Raw genomic sequence first — 18952 nt, forward strand, 5'->3', positions numbered from 1 at the left:
AGCATTTGTAAAAAGGTGCATTTATGAAGGTCTATAGTTGTTAAACTTCTCAAATGATATGTACATGTACAGTAGGCTGAATAATGTCATCAGTGTGCCTCAGTCAAAAGGGGGCAGAGGTGGTTACCTTGAAGTGACAGTGAGTGGGTGCTCACCCTGCTGGAGAAAACCACTTCCACTGTAATGGGTCTGTGGCCCGGCAGTCGCTGACTTGATTTCCAGCTTCCTGTGCCATCCTAAGCAAAAAACCCAGGGAGTGGGTTAGAGGAAGCCCAGTTAGATGACCCGCTAGTGACAAAGTGTCAACTGCCTCCCTCAGAGTTTTGGCCTCTGTGTTTAAATCCAGGAGCCCACAGAACCACAAGACAGGAACTCCTGTGGCCTCTGTAACCCGCTTGACATGTTTTGGAGACATGGTTGGACAAGTTGTCATAGCCCTTGTTCACCCTGGGAACTTGATATGTTTCACCTGTATTTCAGCCACTGGAGCCCATCTCCAGCTATAGTTTGTTTATGCCCCTCCAAAAGTCCCCAAGAATGAACATGACTCAGTAACATTTCAAATAAAGATAGTATTAGTGGTTGACCTCCTGGCTTTGACAACTTCTATGCAGAATTCATTCAGACTACAAACCCACAGTGGTTGTTTTAGGGTTTTATTACATTTTAAGCCATGTGATTTTTTTTCTATCCATATTTATTTGCCTCATTGTTCTTCAGATAATGTGTAAATATAAACTGAAAATTTCTGATCAGAAGTCTTTGATTATTGCTACATGCTCATTGTATGCCCATACCTTCTGTTTCATTTTCTGTAATAAGATGAATAAAACAGACACACTCATTACATGATGAATATCTTACATGAAATGTATTTTCTGTTTTTTAGGTTGAAAGAGACTTTGAACGTGAATATGACAAACTGCAAAAGTAAGTTTTTAATTTTGAATCAAGGTTTATAAAGTAAATTATAACTAATATGCTTCTTCTGCTATTAGTATTATAAATATATATATACTATAAACTTAAAATCAACTTTCTCTGCAATGTGTGTTGAAGGTCCGTGTAAGCTTTTGTGTAAAGCTGTGTTTTGGTGCTTTCAGTGTGGTGAAGCATTTTCCTCCTAAACTGTATCTGTGCCCTCAAAATGCATTTTCTAATTCTTCTCAGAGGACTCCTATTGCCAACATCACAGATGTTTAATTTTTTAGCTAATTTAGTGGTAAAATGGAACAAGAGAAATGGCTGAATCAAAAGCATAGTGGATTTCTCTTACTTCTTCCATGATGGGCATCTACTTGCCTATTGGTGTGTTGAGAATAGGTGATTCAGGCAAAAGGTGTACCTTCCATAATTATTACAATAATCTTTTTATCATAAAATATATATCAATCATTATTCTCTAGTGAGCGGAATATAAGAAGCACTAAATGTGTACCCAGCACACTGTAATAAACACGTTGTAATATTGGAAGTTTTTTTTTCTCACAAATGTATGTGTGTTGATCCAAAATTAGGTTGTTGTAGTTGTTGTTGTCAGGTATTGTGCAATTGCTGTATAATTTTATTTGCCGTGTTGGCACTTTGGCTTTACATGTTTACAAAGTGCTCAGTGAAAGTCACACCTACAGTAACTTGCTCCGCATAGTACAGGAACAGTGTCTTTGTCCCACACAATGTGTCAGTCCCTGCTGCGTTTGGTCACTTTTTTTTTCTCAACATTGAACTGTGAAAGGACCCGCATTTGAGTTATGGTGAAAATTAGAAACTGGGAAAGAAAGTTTGCTTTCCATCAGATATTCCTCTCAGCTTCCAATAAACCTAGCTTTAAGGCAAATTCGTATGAAATGTCCTGAGACTATGTCATTAGTTTTCACAAATTCAGAAAAAAAAAGTCCAAGTGAGTGTTTCAGCCGGGCCCTCTCCAACTGTGAGATCGGGGTTATAGAAACTCCCTGAGGGCCCCGCAGAATGAGTGGGAGCACTATTTTCCTCTCAGGTTTTGTTGAGTAGGAGGGCCCTTTATCAGGAAGGTGTGGCGTCAATAGACCTTATAGATGAGTCACAGCGGCAGGCATGTACAGACATTTAGGTTCTCCACCCCAGAGATCCATATCAACACATCATGATCCATCTGTGACCTTAATGGACTTGGCAGGCCTGCACGATACCTGCTTTTGCATTCTGTGTGTGTATTGATAATGTTGAATGAAAACAGACATATCTTCCATGGATACAGCTCTTGATTCATATTGCATCAGGAACCCTTGCATTTGTTGATATTCATTCATTTTGACCAAATTGCATCATGAGTTGGTGACAAACTATGTCACACAAAAACTCAAAAACAGATCATCTTGAAACTCTATATACAGTTTTGCAAAACAAAAACATGCAATTAGGTGTCACGGGTCACTTGTCATTTAGTAGGCTGAATGCTAACTGGCTCTTTGACTATCAGTTTATTTATCTTTTACAAGAACCCAAGCAACTACTCTGATCGATACGTACCAGCCACATTCGGTAAATATTTCAGTGGACAGATGAATTGTCTCGATTAACTATACAAGTGAAATCCAGATAGTAAATAAGGTCATGCAAGGTCTGGTAGGGTATTAACTGTGATTTACATGGAAATTTAGTGTAAGTGACTCAGTTCTTGTGTAAATGGCATTAAGCAAGTATTTTCCCAAAAGGAAGAGTTTGGTGTGAGTAGTCATGCATGGTTGAAGCCAGGCCTGTTCATTATCTAGTGTCATACAAAAGCCTTGTGTGTGAAAGTCATGTAAAATGCAGTAGGGTCTATCCGGCTTTCAATAGGCGGTGTGGATAGATGATTGTGGCTGCACGGGCCCAACATTAGGGCACTGGAGCAAGGAGCAGCAGCTGTTCCACTATGTCGCTCTATTAGCACCTTTTGGAAAGAGACTCCGGGCTCACCTGGCACTTATCCAGATTGGCTCTCTCATTGTCAGCGCTGACAGAAGATGCAACAGCATTGTGCAATATATTTTGACGTAGGAGGTATTCTCTGTAACGTGACTTTCACATGTACAAACAGGCTCTGCAAGACCACATCTCTAGTGTACAGGCATTGGGTCTCAGAGCACGTTAGCTTGTTTACAAAGGGAGACACTTTCACCCACTATCCCGGAGAAACTAATGTCCATTAAACTGGCAAGGTTTTACTGTTATATTGTTATTTTTTTGTCTCATGATTGACTTTCATTACTCTCAAGTGTTAATTGTGTCAGCCAATTTACAAAACATTATCTTTCTTTCAGTTTTTTCAAAATTATAGTTTTCATTAATTCCAGTCGCACTCAGAATTGCATTTAAAACAAAGTCTGGTTATGTAGTGTGATTTCGAAACCTCTTCTGCCTGCCTGCTTTGCTATCACAAAACCAGAGATGACAAAAGTGACTACATATCAGCATTTCCAGATGTTTGTAACAATGTCAGAAGCAATTTTCTAGCTGCAGGTATGATTCAGAACAGAACTGTGATATGATAGCTGCATGGAAAAATTGTCGCGCAGGTCAGTTTTTATATGTTCCCTCTAAACAATACAGAAATACAGCCCTGAACTCTTCACAGTCAGCAGCACATTGTCCTGTTCTACATGCACACTGGAGATGTATTCACTGAGTAACCTATATTATAAAGACAGGAAGGAGCCCTCCAATTATTAGACACTGACTAAATCCTGCCTGAACTATTGCTGATAATATTGACTATTATGTGAGCAGCATCTGTTGCAATTAGAAATGCTTATTTCTGAATATCTGAAATGTAAGTGTGCAGTTTGAATACTTTAGAGAAAGGCTAATGTGGCATCTGAGAACCAGTTACATCTAATTGGTGAGAGCGATACAAGAAGTTACTGTGGAGATTGTTCTGACAGAATGTTTTTTTCTCCTGTGGCGTTAACAATAAAAGATAAAGTTACATCATTTACCGCAAATGACACATTTGGAACAACCTCCATCTGGTCTGTGGCGATTCAGTACAAAATCCTAAAAACCGTCAAGACGAACAAAAGCATGTGGGGACGAGTTATGATAGAAAATAATTAATGATTTGTATTTACTCCTGGACTGTGCATCTTCAGCGTTTGCTCGCCTTTTGTTATGGAAACAAACACAAATAAGTGAGGAAATCAAAGTCTCAACCCAAAACTGCTTTAAGTCCACCCTGACACATGGTTAATACCACTAAATGTGAGTTGTTGTTTTTTTTTTACTGCTGTTGGTATGAGCTTTCCAGGACTCACTACATTATTTTACGAGATGTAAAATTCCTCTGGTCAGGATTGTTCTGTATATGAGATTTAGACATGGTTAGGATTTGGTTATTTTGCTTCTCAGCTATTGTGAGGATGCTGCACAAGCTATTTGGGGTAATTTTACGAGTACTTGAGTAATAATGATAATTGTTATAATAATTGTTATTATTTGAGGTGCATTATGGTTTTGATGCCCTGTACTACTTTAACAGTCAGTGTAAGGGCAGAAGAGAAGCAGTCTCATTTATGTTTGGTTCACACACCTATGGAGTAACTATTTGTTTTACAGCAGCAACAATAAAAATTTAACAAAAAAAGAAAAGAAAGAAACTGTATTTGGAGGCAGCTCACTTCCATTTCCTTGGTGATCAGTTCTCAGTTAGCCACATGTGTGGTGCCACTGTCACGTCATCTTGTGGCCTGTGGCCATAGTGCCCCCACCAGAAGTCCTATGAGATTACACATCTATTGTCTTCCCAGTTAATAAAATCCCTCAAAGCAATGATGGAAATGAAACCCCACCACATTCCCCTTTTCAACAAACCAGGAGAAGTGATATGGAAGCAGTCTCAGGGGACGCTCTAAACCCCTCATTTGCCTTAATTGATATAATGAATGGCATGTGTTTTCAGCCTCCATAGTCTGGTAATTGCCATTTTTAACACCCATCAATGGAATATGTGCGGTGGAATGATTGAAGATATTAATGCTTTTGAGCGCAAATGTAGTTGACAGCAACAAGAAGTATTCCCTGTATTGTTAATTAGCTAACAGATGTTATAATAACATTTTATGTGGAATCAATGAAATGTGTAATTCCTTCTAGAACCGTGTTTTTATACGCTAATTTCCTTTCCAGGTTTTTGGTTTGGTGCTTTCTTTGTCCATGTCAACATGTCTTGAGTGAATGAAATATATTATGAATTATATATAGATCATCGTTAAATAATGGTAGGATGCGTACTTTTTTCACCATGTTTTCCTGTTCCGTTCCTGACTGAATATTTCACATTGCTGCCTGTAGTTCTGATGCCGTACTGAATTACAAGACAGAAGCTGGCTGATAATCATTCTTCTTTTGTCCTATAGGCTGGAGGATCAGACGAAAAAGCTTCACAAGGACATGAAGAAGAGCACTGAGGCTGATTTAGGTGTGTTCTGCCATCAACCTGTGTGTTCACGCCTGGTGGGCCATTGATCTCCACTTGTTCACCAACATACTTGATGTTGCATGGCAGGTTTTTTCCAGGGCCACAAAGACGTGTAGTTGTAATGGTTTGTTTGGTGGTGCATGCGTCAGCTCTCCGAAAAACTGACAAATGAGACGAAAGACTGCAAACCCCTGCCTTAATCTTCTTTTACAGGTTTTTCTAGGCTACAATAGTGTGTGTGTGTGTTTATGAGTGTATCTTTTTGCGCACTACTCAAGTTAGGGCCCGATTTGTACATCATCTTTGCCTATGTTTATTTATGTATTTGTCGGCCACAGAAACCATGTTTACTTACTTTTTATTTGCTTATTTGTTGGTTTTGGAGTTGTGTATTTAGGAAGTAGCACTAGACATGGCCTGTGGTAAGTAGTCAGTTGTGGGGGTGGAGGAGCGGGGACGGATGGAGGAGCGAGAGGCTTCTTCATTTCCTCTCCTTTGTGCTCGGGAATATGGATGTCTGCATCATCAAAGTGTCATAGCTGTCAGGCCCTCATTATCGTTAATGGATTCCATCTGTCGCACAGGTCCCGTCTCCACAAACTGCTGCCAAACAAAGAACTGGACCTACTCTGCATAGGGTTGGGCGGTATGCCGGTATTATACCGTGTGACGGTATAAAATGTCTACCGGTAGAGATTTTGCAATACCGTTTATACCGGAGAAAGAGCAGATGTCTGCGGCATCTCTCTGAGTCACTGTAGTTAGACCGCCTAGACACACGGGGGAGCCGGCACTGCAGCAGACTGCTTGGCATGGTTGCATCGGCACGACGAAGAAGAAACAGCTTTAACGTTACCGGAGGCTTACCAGAGTGATAACAACCATGGCGGAGGTAGAGAGTGAAAGCAGAAGTGGGAGTATAATATAATACATCCATGAGTGGGAGTCACGAGGAAACGGAGGCAGCCCGACCCGCCCAACAAGACGAAAAAGTGAAAAGTGAAAGTAATTCACTCCAGCCGTAATTTTTTTCGATCGATCAGCTGTGTTTACCGTTTCATGTGTCATAGTTCTGATGTTTAGACAGATGAATTAGACCTCTAACACATCCTAAAGTTTGACTTGTCAGAGTTTTTCAGAAGAGGAGTAAGTCAGGTTATAAGCAATGCTAATTTCTGTTAGCCCGTCTATGGTGTTTTACATTATACGTTAGCATTAAGCTAGCGGGCTTTTTATGCTTAGTTGTGACACTGGCTGTGTGTGTTTTAAACGTTATTTCAAACTATGTAGGTTTGATTGAACATCTTTGATGCTTAAATATATATTGCCGCTTAACATATTGCTTTACTCCTCTTTCTATGTGCCATTTTTACTGTAGGACAGGCTAGGACACTGTTTATTATGGTCACTTCCGTTCCTCCCCCACCGTTTTTCCGTCAGTTGTTGACATTTGAGCCCGTACTACCATAGACTGTAAAGGTTACTTACTACCTTAGGAACTCTAAAGTAACTTTTTTGATTTTCCCGGTTTGACCTGTTTGAACAGCCATAGACAGCACAGACCGTAGGCATTTTTGTAAAATGCAAATTTGTGATGTTGTGATTTCTTTTTATATAATTGCACTAACTGGAGCAAGACTGCTCTGACATTTTTCCTGTTTGTTTTTTTATTTTTTTAATAGAAATCTAAGTTAAAAAATAAAAGAGGAAAATGATCAAATGCGACAGTATGGTTATTTTAAGCACTTGAATTTACAGGGGGGAAAAAACATACCGTGATATATACCGTTACCGTGATATGAAATTACTCATACCGTGATATAAGATTTTGCTCATACCGCCCAACCCTAACTCTGCATGTCAGCACTACGTTTAATACACTGCTTTCTATATTGGCCACCATTTATCAAGTCAATAGTGGCGATATTCAAAATTCTATTGAACTCACTGACAATTAGCCGACAAGGTATGAAAATATCTATTAAGGGCTGCTCTTGTTGGCGATTTCAATTAGGCTAAGTAAAAAAGTGGCAGGTAGGCAGGCAGATAACTGTGCTTTTCATGCTAACAACTTACTCATCTTTTCTCAGGTCCAGGTGATGACATGAATTTCACTTATTTGCACACTACTATTACAAATAATAAAATCACTACCCTCAGGTCACCTTTGGATTTTCATTTCTTTATAATCAACATGTCTCTCAGTAATATCAGACAAGGTCAAATCAAGCAATTTGTTACTTGTCAAAAACGAGAGATGCAAAAACGCCATACCACAATAATTGATTGGTTGAAAATTGGTCTTGAGAGTTTCCCCAGAGAGTGTGAGAGGAGACCAATGACTGCTCCAGATCTCCTTGAAGCCCATTTTCACCACAGCCTCCCCTCTCAGCTCGTGTCTCCCCAGTGCAGCTCATTTATTTTGACAGTGAAGCCATAATCTGATATGTGCTCTGTGTCTAAACAAAGTGGCATGAGTGCAGATTAACAGTAATTGGTGCTGTCAGTGTAGAAACATTGCAAAGATTCTTGGTGCACTGGTGAATATTCAACACGGCAGGCAGCCCCACCACCCCCTCAGATTTTTACAATGGGGGCAGCACTGTGCCATTCTGCTTTTGCTCTGTATTTCTTTCCCAAAAAGCTCACTTTTGAAGACCCTACCAAATACAAAAACATATACTGATGAAACGCTTCAAGCCCTAGTGTAATCCACAGAAATTGCCCCCATGGTTAAAGAAAATGTAGAAATCTAGCTTTTAATTGGATTAGACTGTGTAGATGAGGACATTTTCAGGAACATTTGAGTGGACTATAATCTACGGGACAGATTTCTCTCAAAGTTTTAACAGACTGCTCCTCTTTGTGTGTGTTTGTCAGCCATGTCCAAAGCGGCAGTGAAGATCTCTGCAGACCTGCTGAGTAACCCACTGTGTGAGCAGGACCAGGCCTTTCTGGACTCCATGAATGCTTTAGATACGTCCATGAGACGGATGGACGCCTTCAACCAGGAGAAGGTCAGACTCATTCTCATAGTAGTCTCCCATATTTTCTTACTTTCCATGAGTATTAGATCAGAGGAAATGTTATTCCTCAGATGTACGAACTGAAGTAGGGAACTACATGAGTTTTTGTTGAAAAAAAAAATCATATTTTGTGTTTGTCAATACTGTGCAGCCTGTGCACTAAAACTGTCCGTATGTCTTTCCTTCTGCTGCTTTTCAAAAGCATCTGTGGCATCATCCCCTATAAGCTCAAGCTACTGGTTATCAGCTGTGAAAACTGATGCATTTGTGAGTCACTGGCGTCTAAAATAACTCATACAATTGAAAAGCCTTTTCTGTGGTAGGGGATCTTTTGGAAAAGAACCCCTACCACAAAATCAAAACTAGTTACTCTGTTCACAGTCTGTAGATTGGACAAGTCAGTTGTATTTTTTTTTCAAAACATTTAGCTTCAGTTTGGCATTTTAGGTTTGCATTGACAGTTCACACAAAATAATCTTGAAAGATTGCAGGAAGAACTCAAAAAAGGGCAACTGCTATCATCTCGTCAACGCTTCACAAAGTCGAATTTCAGTGTCACATTTCGGTTTGTAAAAGTTTCAGACAATGTCAACACAGGCAGACCCAAACTGACATGGACTGGAGTATAAAACATGATCCATTACATCCTTCATATTCGTGTTTTGATATTTAGATAATTTGTTGATGTGTTTTTTGTAATGTTTGTGCTTTTCGCTCTTGTGCGTTGTCCCTAAGTGGCGATCATAGCATATGCAGGCGTTTCCTTACAGAACTGTAAGCAGTACAGCAAACTCTCGCCTGATCTCTCGTAGCTGTACTTTGTTAAGATCTTTTCTTTGGCTGTCAGGCTTCCTCAGATTATTTGCCGGTTGCACTTCAGTTTTTGATTAGAATCATTGCCACAGGTAGTTATAATGTGAATCATAGTGGCACCACATGTGTGCATCCTTAAGGCACTACGCTGTGAAGGATAGACTTTTAAAGAGGGAAAAAAATACAGGAGAGAACACAAGAGATCACACTAAGGCATATACCGATTGACTTTTTTCCATCTGTGTTTTCTTGACTCATTGCCCTGCTGTTAGGTGTTCTGGGCTCTTCATATTTGTTGCCTTAAAATATTCCTCTTTCTTTTCAGATTTTGTTGTGAACCAGAATGATTTCATAACCTTTTTCTCAACAGCAGCCTAACAAGGTGGAGAAAATGAATATCTTTGTAAAGCAAAAAAAAAAAGTGGATCGTTTTTTCATTCCATAGTAAAATTGTAATGTAGTATCTCAGGAATGGCACGCCATCTGGAAATGTACATATTAGGTTGAGAAGAGTCGATTTTATATTTTCTGTGAAACCTCATGCACTGGACTCAATTTCCATAGAAAATCAAACCATGACCTTTTTGCCAGTATATGAGTGAAGCATTGTCCACAGGGTATAGCCCATGCACTAATAGAAGCCCTCTTTTGAAGTGAACATACTGTCAAACTAAGTTGTGTGAGATGGTAAATAAGTCTCATCACAAAGGACGTTGAACGTTTGCATTTCTGGCGCGACGCACTGTCAAGAGCTTTCTCTCTACTTTGATAGAAAGTGACTGAAATGTCACACAGAGTAGGAAGATTATTGTATGGATTAAAACGTACTAAAAGTCTGAGAAGTTTTAAGCGACTATACTGAAAGAAGTCACTTTTGTTTCTCTCCTTTCTTCTTCAGCTTTAACATACCAGTGTTTCAGACTGGCTTTGCTCACAGCTCATCAAATTTTACAGGAGCCATTTTGAGTGACCAGACAAAGTAGAATGTGGGTTGGACTGAGCGTGTGGGTTTGTGACCCCGGGTGCGTATGTTCCAGGACTTGGCTTGGTCGAGTGCCCAGGAGAGCACTCCTGCCAGTTTGACTGTTTTCAGGATAGAGCAAGTTTTACATTCTTCAGATTTTATACAATGTGAAATTTCCCTTTTTTTTCCTAATTTTCCCTGTCACTGAATTCAGAACTGGAGAGAAATTTTCACCAATGCTTCCGTGCACATTTGAGTATCAGAGGAATTGTTGGGTACTCTAAATCCAGTTCCTTCTTTCCACATCATTTGAAGACCATAGTTTGAAGGTTGACTCCCCCTCGGCATCAAAGACTTTTCCTTTTTCCCTCTGGCTGAAGCTATAATCTTTATCTCAGGTCAGGCTCTCCTCAGTGCCCTCATCTCATCCCCATCATCCCTCATTTTAATGTGATTTTTTTATTTTCACATCTCCAGTAACAAAAGACACAGCTTGTTTATGTAGTGTATCGTAGTGGAATCATTTTCTGGATCCATTCTGTGCAGCTTTCCTGTTTGGCTCAGTGACTGGGATGTGTTTGACAGTGATTCAGCCAGGCACTTTGATCCCAGCACAGATTCTCACTCATGGAGGACAACAGTCACCAACCGTATTGACGTGGTTGTATTTTTATTTTTGCTTTAACACACTTTGATCCAGAGTGGATTTTGACAGCTAGGTCACACCTGATTTTCTGAGCACTTCTTTCAGTCTTACTAAATAAAAATCCCTGCTTGAACACAATGCTCCAGTTCCAGAGTTGGGCTGGGCTGTGTGGCTCCTTTTTTTGCAGAGTGGCTAAAAGTGAGCTCAAGGCGAAATAGTGAGTGTGAGCACTTTTTTTTTGGTCAGTCGACTATGTGGAATATCACCCCAGGTTTGCTAGGTGTTTAAAATCCAGCACAGCTCACTCGAAACACCACTCGAGCTTCTCCCTTCAAGCCGACTGTTGATTCTGACGGCACCGACAGCAAACCCTGTTGCTCCAGCAAAACAGACACAAAAGCATCCACCCTTTGCTCTTCTCCGCGTTGAGACGAGATGCTCTGCCGCGGGGCTCGCAAGTGAGAGAGCCAGCAGATAAAACGTGCAGCGATAATGAAGGCAGCAGTGGCCCAGGTCTGTGTGTTTATTTCTGGGGCTGAGGAGGGCGCGCAGACCCGCCGGCACACTGCTGCCGAAGCTGAGCCCCAGTGTAGATGGCGGCAGCACAGTAGAGGATGCTCCGTTTGGAGGGATATTGATTTCCTCTGCGATCTGTGTGTATTTTTGGGAGGCCTGTGTGCCGGGATGGCCTCTGCCCCGTGACTCACTGATGGAGACTGCTGCTTGAGCGCCAGCCTCGGGCTCTGCAGGGCCTCCAAGGAATAGCAGCAGCCCCCCCCCCCTCTCCTTTCTCTGTGGGAAGGGGCAGAGGGTAGAGGGCACCAGCATGCTTAAGCAAATCTGCCGCTGTTGTTCTCCCTCCTCGCTGCATGCTCTCACCTTAGAAGCAGCGGCGCAGCTCAAGTCGTGGAGGGTGGGGAGGGAGGGAGGGAGGGTTGGGGGGGGATGGTGTGAATATGTAAAACAAAGAAAATGTGAATTCCCATGTACTTATTTGTTATTGGTTCTCTGTTTTCCCTCAAACCACAATCAACCATTTTGTACTTGGAAATCTGCCCGTGTGAAGCGGCGAGTGTTGTTGTATGTTCTCATAGATGGTCTCATAGATGGTCGGGGCATTTTTACAAAGCACAGCTGCGATCCTGCTTCCTTGTTGTTGTGTGATTGACTGTCCTTCCAATAGCAAGTGAACATATGATTAGTGGAGCTGCTCACTGTTCTCATGCAGCTGTCACTTCACATCTCGCTGCTTTAAATTTCTCCTTTGCTTCTCTTAGCATTTTACTCTTCACTTGACGCAATTGCCTGGTTAACTTAGCGTTCTTCTGTTACGCTAGGAGATCTAGTAGTAAAAGTCATTTTGAATCTGCAATGTAAATGATGCTGCAAACTTTATTAATTGTGTGCCAACTTCTGTCAATGAGACTTGGTGCCGGGGCTGGAGGCCTCAAGATGAGATGTTCATTTACTTCCATTTAACACCCCCCTTCCCCTCCTTGCCTCCCCTGTCAGTTCTGGCAACCAGAAGGAGAATGCAGGAAAATATAAACTGTTATTGTTAAAATGTTTGTTTGCAAAGAACTTTCATCTTGTAAGGCAGCCCACCCTCCACAGGATTTGAAATCAGTTGGGCTTTGCTTTCATGTCCGTCCCCTGACAGTTGCATCCTTTTGTATTGCAAGCTCGATGAATATTCAGGGGTTTCTCCTCGGGGCTTGTGTACAATAAAAGAGTCAACGTCATGAAAGTTTCTTTGCAAGCCCCCCCTCCCCTTTTTTCTTGAGTACTCTTGTTTGAAATAAACACGATTGTTGATGTTTGTGCAGTGGCATTCCTTTGCAGCTAATGAGCGAGAGATGTAGAAGCTATTTTGTTCAGAGTTTAATTTTGATGTAACTCAATTTGACAGTGAATAACAATTCATAATGTCTCTTCCTTAATATAGAGGAGTTGACTGGATACATTAACAATTGTTTTCTTATTACAGGTCAACCAGATCCAGAAGACTGTTATCGACCCACTGAAAAAGTAAGCATCCATCCTCACGCCTCATGACTCTTGAATTTCTTTTTGGTTAATGCTTCAAATGTCTCCCTATTACCAGACCAAAATCAAATAGCTGTCAATAAGTTTAATATTTGTTTTCGCCAGCAGAAAGGTAGATGTCTTCACATGGGACTTAAAATACATTTCAAAGTCACAGGAAAGACTTGTAAAAAAAAAAAACAATTTAGTTTGGTTTCATGGCCTAATATTCCTGATGTGGTTAATACCGGTACATGACACTCTGGGCGGACTAAGTCCAGTGCCCCGTAATATTTTTATTATTTGACCTTGCTCTACTCTTCGCACTGGTAGGGTGGAAAGTACAGCTGCAGTGCATGACCACAGGAAGGCCTGCAGTGTAGTAATACAGATTGTAAAACTGAACTGAGGAGTGAGCTGTGCTGCTGCGGTTGTAGTGTGTCTGGAAGACAGTTTATTTGGTTCTCATTCCTAATACTCGCCCCCATTTGAGCAGGCAGTGAGTGCTATTCCATTCCTTAAGCCTCACTTTGTCTAACACACACACACGCGCACACACACACACACACATAAACAATGAGCACACGCACATGCAAAGCAGAGGTACAGAAGGGAGTGGTTGGACTATCCCACCCGCCTTCCGGAGCGCTTGTTAAGGTTTTGCTTCCTCCACTCGGCTCCTCCCAGGAGATTCAACATATGCTTTGCAAGAGAGCACTCTACATGTGTTTTTATTCAAAGTTTACGTTGGACTTTTTCACCCTTAACCTTGTCATTTTTTAAAGCAATCAGTGTGAAGAGATTCCTGTGTAAAACATAAAAAGGTTGGGTCAGTGTCTGTGTCTGTGAGTGTGCGTTAAGCCCTCTCTCTTCCTCATGTGCTCCGGTGGCGGAGCAATGACAGGATGGAATGGTTCTAATTTCCTCTTCCTGGTGGGCGGCGGGCGGACGTGTGGGCAGGCTCAGAATATGGCAAAGGGCCCAGCTTCCTGGGCCCAGAGCCGTGGATTGGTTGAGGAGGAGAGCTGTCTCAGGACAGTCCACACTCTCACACAAACATACACACAAACACCAACCCAGATTTTGGAGGGGGCATGGTTTCACAAAGATGGTATTTTAGACCATAAAGTTAGGCATTTACATGGTTCTGAAATAGAGCAGAGGAAGTAAGTTCATAAACGAGTTTTAAAGCCGAGCTAAACTGACCTCATCATTAACTTTCTCCCCTCCTTAAAAATACAGCGCTATTATTTATTAGTTTATCAAAGTGTCTTGTCTAGAAAACTGAAACACAAAGGCTACTGTACTTTAAAGCCTCCATTAAGATTCCATTAGTCCTTCACTAATGAATATTTTTCATTTACTTAGTCTCAAAATACTCTATTGGTGATCCTGTGTCACTCTAAAGAGAAAGAGCGTTAATGTTAATGGAAGACCTTGAATGGGTTATTGTGTGTGTACGAGTGTGTGATTGAGGTGTCCATGTGTAATTGCTATTTAAAATTTTGGCATCCATCCTTAATACTTAGTGTGGTAAAATGTACTGTAAACACGTGAAAAGAGGCAGACCCCTCTTCCCCCCCCCCCTTGTCTCTTCCTCCCTCTCAGCCCCAGACGTGAATTTCATCCACTCAGCGGGGTCACTGGATGACATCACTGTGTTTATGTGAGGGGAGGGGAGTGCGTGGGCATTGTGGAATTTGTGTTATCTAGGCCTCCTAACCTAGCCCTTTCTGCTCCACTGCTCTTTTGGGTGAGACAGAAGTCAAGCCTGTTTTGAGACCTCTGCCCCGGGTTCAGCTATGACTGGACAAGTCACCGTCACCCCTCTTGATCAGAGGAAGGCCCCCCTGTCCCTGGAGCAGGCTGCGAGGCCTGAAGTTGATGGTTGCATTTCACCTTGCGCTGTGGGCCGATTTGGGGTGGGAACATAGATTTAATCTGTTGTCAAAGTTGAATTTCTTTGTAGTCGGGATGTGTGCTCTGAAGGTATCTATCCTCTTTCCCATCTTATCTGGTGTATCGTGTATCCAGGCTGCGTGAGTTGTCTGAGTTTTGATCAACAAAGCACAAGGCAAGTTGCAGCAGATCAGGCTCCTTCTGCTGAGACAAAGGAGATTCGGCATGAACGTCACACACACTCGTTCCCATGGCCCGCTGCTCTTAAACCATTTATACAACAGGTGGTGGTTATTTTAAATTCACAGTAAGCATATTTGAACAAGACTTGCCACACGATGTAAACTTGTCTGACACTCTCAAGTCTTCATCTCAGACTGTGACATACTGGGGATGGTTATTTGCACATAAACAATCCTCTTTCCTATATTTTTAGTGGTTTGCTGTGTGTGTTTTGCAGTAGTGGGTTTTGTGACAGTGATAGTCAAGAGGAACGGACAGCCTCCCAGACTGAGGGTGTCTAGACCAGACTTGGACTTGGCTGACGGGTCAGACTGGCCTGTCTGTGGATTGGCAGCTGCTCATAAACACACTCTCTGGTCCAGATGCTATTTCCATTCAGCCTGTTCACCACACCCTGACCTGTCACATGGACAGTGGTGTGCCCTTGGCCCCCGTGCAGCCCTCAACCAGCGTAAGACCTCATTCAGGCGAGGCTGACCACAAACTCAGAACTAGCCGACTGACCGGTAGTTGACCAGCCGAGGCCGGGACATCGAGGGAAATGTCCAGTGTCTGGACCAAACTATCATTTAAAAGGATGTATAGTCACCTTCATGGTCATATTCTGCTGTGTGGGAGCGTTTGACACTGCTGAGTCATTCCTAAGCTGTGAACGTAACAGAGAGACATCAGCATGGAAAGGTTAGGAATGGGTTAACAAGTGAGTGGCTTTGTGTCCGGCTTTTGCTGGTTCATCCATGCCAGGGGAGCCGTGGCCTTTAAGTCTCTGTGTGCGCTGAAACATGGCAGGCAGTCGCCGGCAGCTGCAGCACAGCATCATGACGTGTCATGAGGAAACTGCATCGTTCTGTCAGGTGAAATATGCAGGTGAGAATGCGATCAGCCGTTGTGTCGTCTGAACGCTGGCTTGCTGCTGCGCTGTCAACAGCCAATAGGATTGTGCTGGAGAGCAGTCATGCCTAGAGGGCAGTTACATAATCCCTTGGCACTTCAAGTATGTGTACACTGGAGCAGATAGTAGACTTGAGGATCGGCATCCACCCCTGCCATAAACTGGGCCAAAGTGGTATTTTATAAATAGTGGTAGAGCGTGGGCTGTGGGGCTGGGCTCAGCCGAGCTCCGTGATGTCACTCAAACGCTACAAGACCACTCCTTGCTTAACTTCCTGTCGGAAACAAGCCCTGCTTGTCTGTGACTGAGCCTCAGCTCGTTTCATTTTCTACCCCCCACCACCACCCTCTGGTAAGGTGCACGGGCAAACACAGCCGCAATCCAGGATTTCACAATCGGTCCACAGGTTCTCAGTGGCTCCCTCATCTGCCGCTGCGAGCAGGGCACGGGCTGGAGCATGGAGAGGAACATAAACCATGAAGCCCACACATTTTGTGGCTAATAACACTATAGACACACATTAAAACTATTGTAGTAGTGTGCCTACACACTTGATGAGATGCTTTAAATGAGTCATTCGAAAAGGCTGCATCTGACTCTTCATTACAATTGTTTTTATTACTGACTCACATTTTGCAGACACCTGTTTGAATAATCTTGTGGCCTGCTTTTCAATAACACTGCCACCGGTTTGTGTTTGCACGTCACAAAGACCAAAAATTTGTTTCTTAATTGTTGTTTTTTTCAGTTAGCTTTGCTATTAATTTGTTAAAGACCGCTGAGGTTTTAATAACAGCATCTTATTTTCCCTTCACACTTAAGTGTTTCATTGGTTGTGTAGTTCTCTTTCATAATATTTCGTTCGATGTCTCACTATGGGATGCACGCCTCGCTGCAGCCCTCAGAAGCATTTATCTCATTACGCCAATCCTGATTGGCTGGTGAACGTGTCCGTCCGCCACAGGTAGTCCCACCTACCTTAAATAGCTCATGCGGACGGCACCACCCTCATTCAAACACCTCTTCTCACTCGGAGCATATCTCGCGTCCAGGGCTAGCTAGCTTAACTGTCCATAGACGGATCTTATTTAGCTTCTGTCGCTGGGCGCTACTAGCTTAGGACATTTTTCTGCTTCGTCGGTCACACCAGATCGAACCCAGTGCTTTCCTGCCCTCCACGGCTTGGTCAGCACTGCTCTCGACGCCCCACCACGGCTACTCGAGCACCGGGCATTAGCACACCAGCTAATTCTCGGCTTCTTCACGGTTAGCACACCAGCTAACTGCCTCGGCTCCCTGCCTGCACACCAGCTCGCACGGAATGGAGGATAAAACCCCTCACACCAGAGGGCACGGAGACTCCGGAGCCAGACTCTGTCGCTGCGGGAATAAGATATCGAGCATGGATCCACACCAGGTCTGCTCGTGCTGTCTTGGGCTGGAACACGCCCGGGCGGCTATCGAGGTCCCCGGCTCGTGTCAACACTGTGCGGTGTTCACCATCAAGAGTCTCCGCAGACGACTAGCCCGCCAGGCTAGCCTGTCTGGACATGACCCCTATCTCTCTTCCGACGGCGCCGCCGTCGAGGGCGGAGAGGAGGTGGGGGTCGCTGCGGTGGCGACACCGGAGGCTAGCGCCAGCTGGGGCTCCCAGCTCGAGCTAGCCGCGGTTCCCCCGCTGGAGGAAGACGTCCTGGATTTGGACTATGGGGAAGATGATGATGGCGCCTTGGATCTCCTCATATCAGAGGATGAAGAAGAGGATGACATCTTCATCACGCCGGCTCGGGCTGCAAAGCCCGCGGCTTCCGTCGACTCTCGGGATGGAGACGAGAGTAGCACACCAGCTTCTCCCTCCCCCAGCTCGGACATGCTCGACGTGTGCAAACGCGCTGCTGCCCGGCTGGGCATCCCCTGGCCCGCTGTCGTAGCTGAGACCACCAGATCACGCTACGAGGGGAAGAAATTGCCCTTGGCCAAGAGCGCGACGAAGCAACTTCTCCCCGTCTTCCCGGAGCTGCTGGAGGAGGTGGCGCGCTCATGGAGAGACCGCCCCTACAGCAGCCGGAGCCCGGTTCCCGGGGCCTCGTCCCTCGACTGTGAGGCGATGGAGAGCCTGGGTCTGCTCCGCATGCCTCCGATGGAGCCACTTGTTGCAGCTCACCTTCACCCCCAGCTGTCAGCGGTGTCCTCCCGGAGCCCCAGCCTGCCGTCCAAGTCCGACCGCTTTCAGTCAGCCCTGACTGAGAAGGCGTACAAGGCGGCGGCGCTCTCGGCCAGAGCGCTCAATGTCCTCTCGCTGCTCACGGCTTACCAGGCTGAGTTGTGCGAGGATGTTGTGCAAACTCAGGACCCAGCTGCGTGGGAGGAGATACCGGTCATCACCGACCTGTGTCTCCGTGTCCAACGCTGCGCGGTCCAGGCCACGGGAAGAGCGATGGGGACCATGGTTCTGCAGGAGCGAGCGCGGTGGCTCAACCTCGCCAGCCTGTCAGACAGAGAGAAGGACGACGTCCTGGACATGCCCATTGTCCCGGAGGGGATTTTTGGTTCCGCCCTAGCATCGATGCAACAACGGTGTGAAGCCAAAAAGAAGGAAGACGAAGCTCTCAAGCTCTGCCTCCCTCGCAAGCCCCCAGCTCCCTCTCCACCTGCGCAGCGTAAATCCTTCGCGCAGGCTGCTTCCCAGGTTTCGCAGTTCAAAATACCGAAACATCCGAAGCCTCAGCCCGCCCCGCCGCCCGTGCCCGGTCGGCCCGGCTGGTTCAAGAAGCCCTCGGCCCCAGCTACAGCTCCGCCGGCACAGCCCGCGCAAGCTACCAGCCACCAGGCCAGGAAGAAGAAGAGAGCGGCCTGACCGCCCCTCTCGTCACCGGTGATGCAGCTGGAAGTTCCCCGTTCTCCAGCTCCACCTGTTTGGCTTCCGAGCGTGCACTCCGGGGCCCCCCACGCCCCCATCTCCCAGCTGCCACGGACCGTGCCAGAGCAGACCGGGAGAGACGGACAT

General features: G+C 44.4%; 1 protein-coding gene across 3 annotated transcripts in view; it reads left to right on the top strand.

Moving 5' to 3' along the window:
* Window positions 1-18952, top strand: part of bin3 (bridging integrator 3) — a 34426-nt gene that overhangs the window by 5766 nt on the left and 9708 nt on the right. For all 3 annotated transcript variants that reach the window (XM_083978417.1, XM_083978415.1, XM_083978416.1), the window contains exons 3-6: window positions 890-930; window positions 5376-5437; window positions 8318-8454; window positions 12874-12914. In XM_083978417.1, the coding sequence (XP_083834543.1) occupies window positions 890-930; window positions 5376-5437; window positions 8318-8454; window positions 12874-12914 (281 nt within the window). The remainder of the gene's footprint in view (window positions 1-889; window positions 931-5375; window positions 5438-8317; window positions 8455-12873; window positions 12915-18952) is intronic.

The sequence above is a fragment of the Trachurus trachurus genome (genome assembly GCF_905171665.1).
Source record: "Trachurus trachurus genome assembly, chromosome: 9".
NCBI classification, from domain to species: domain Eukaryota; kingdom Metazoa; phylum Chordata; class Actinopteri; order Carangiformes; family Carangidae; genus Trachurus; species Trachurus trachurus.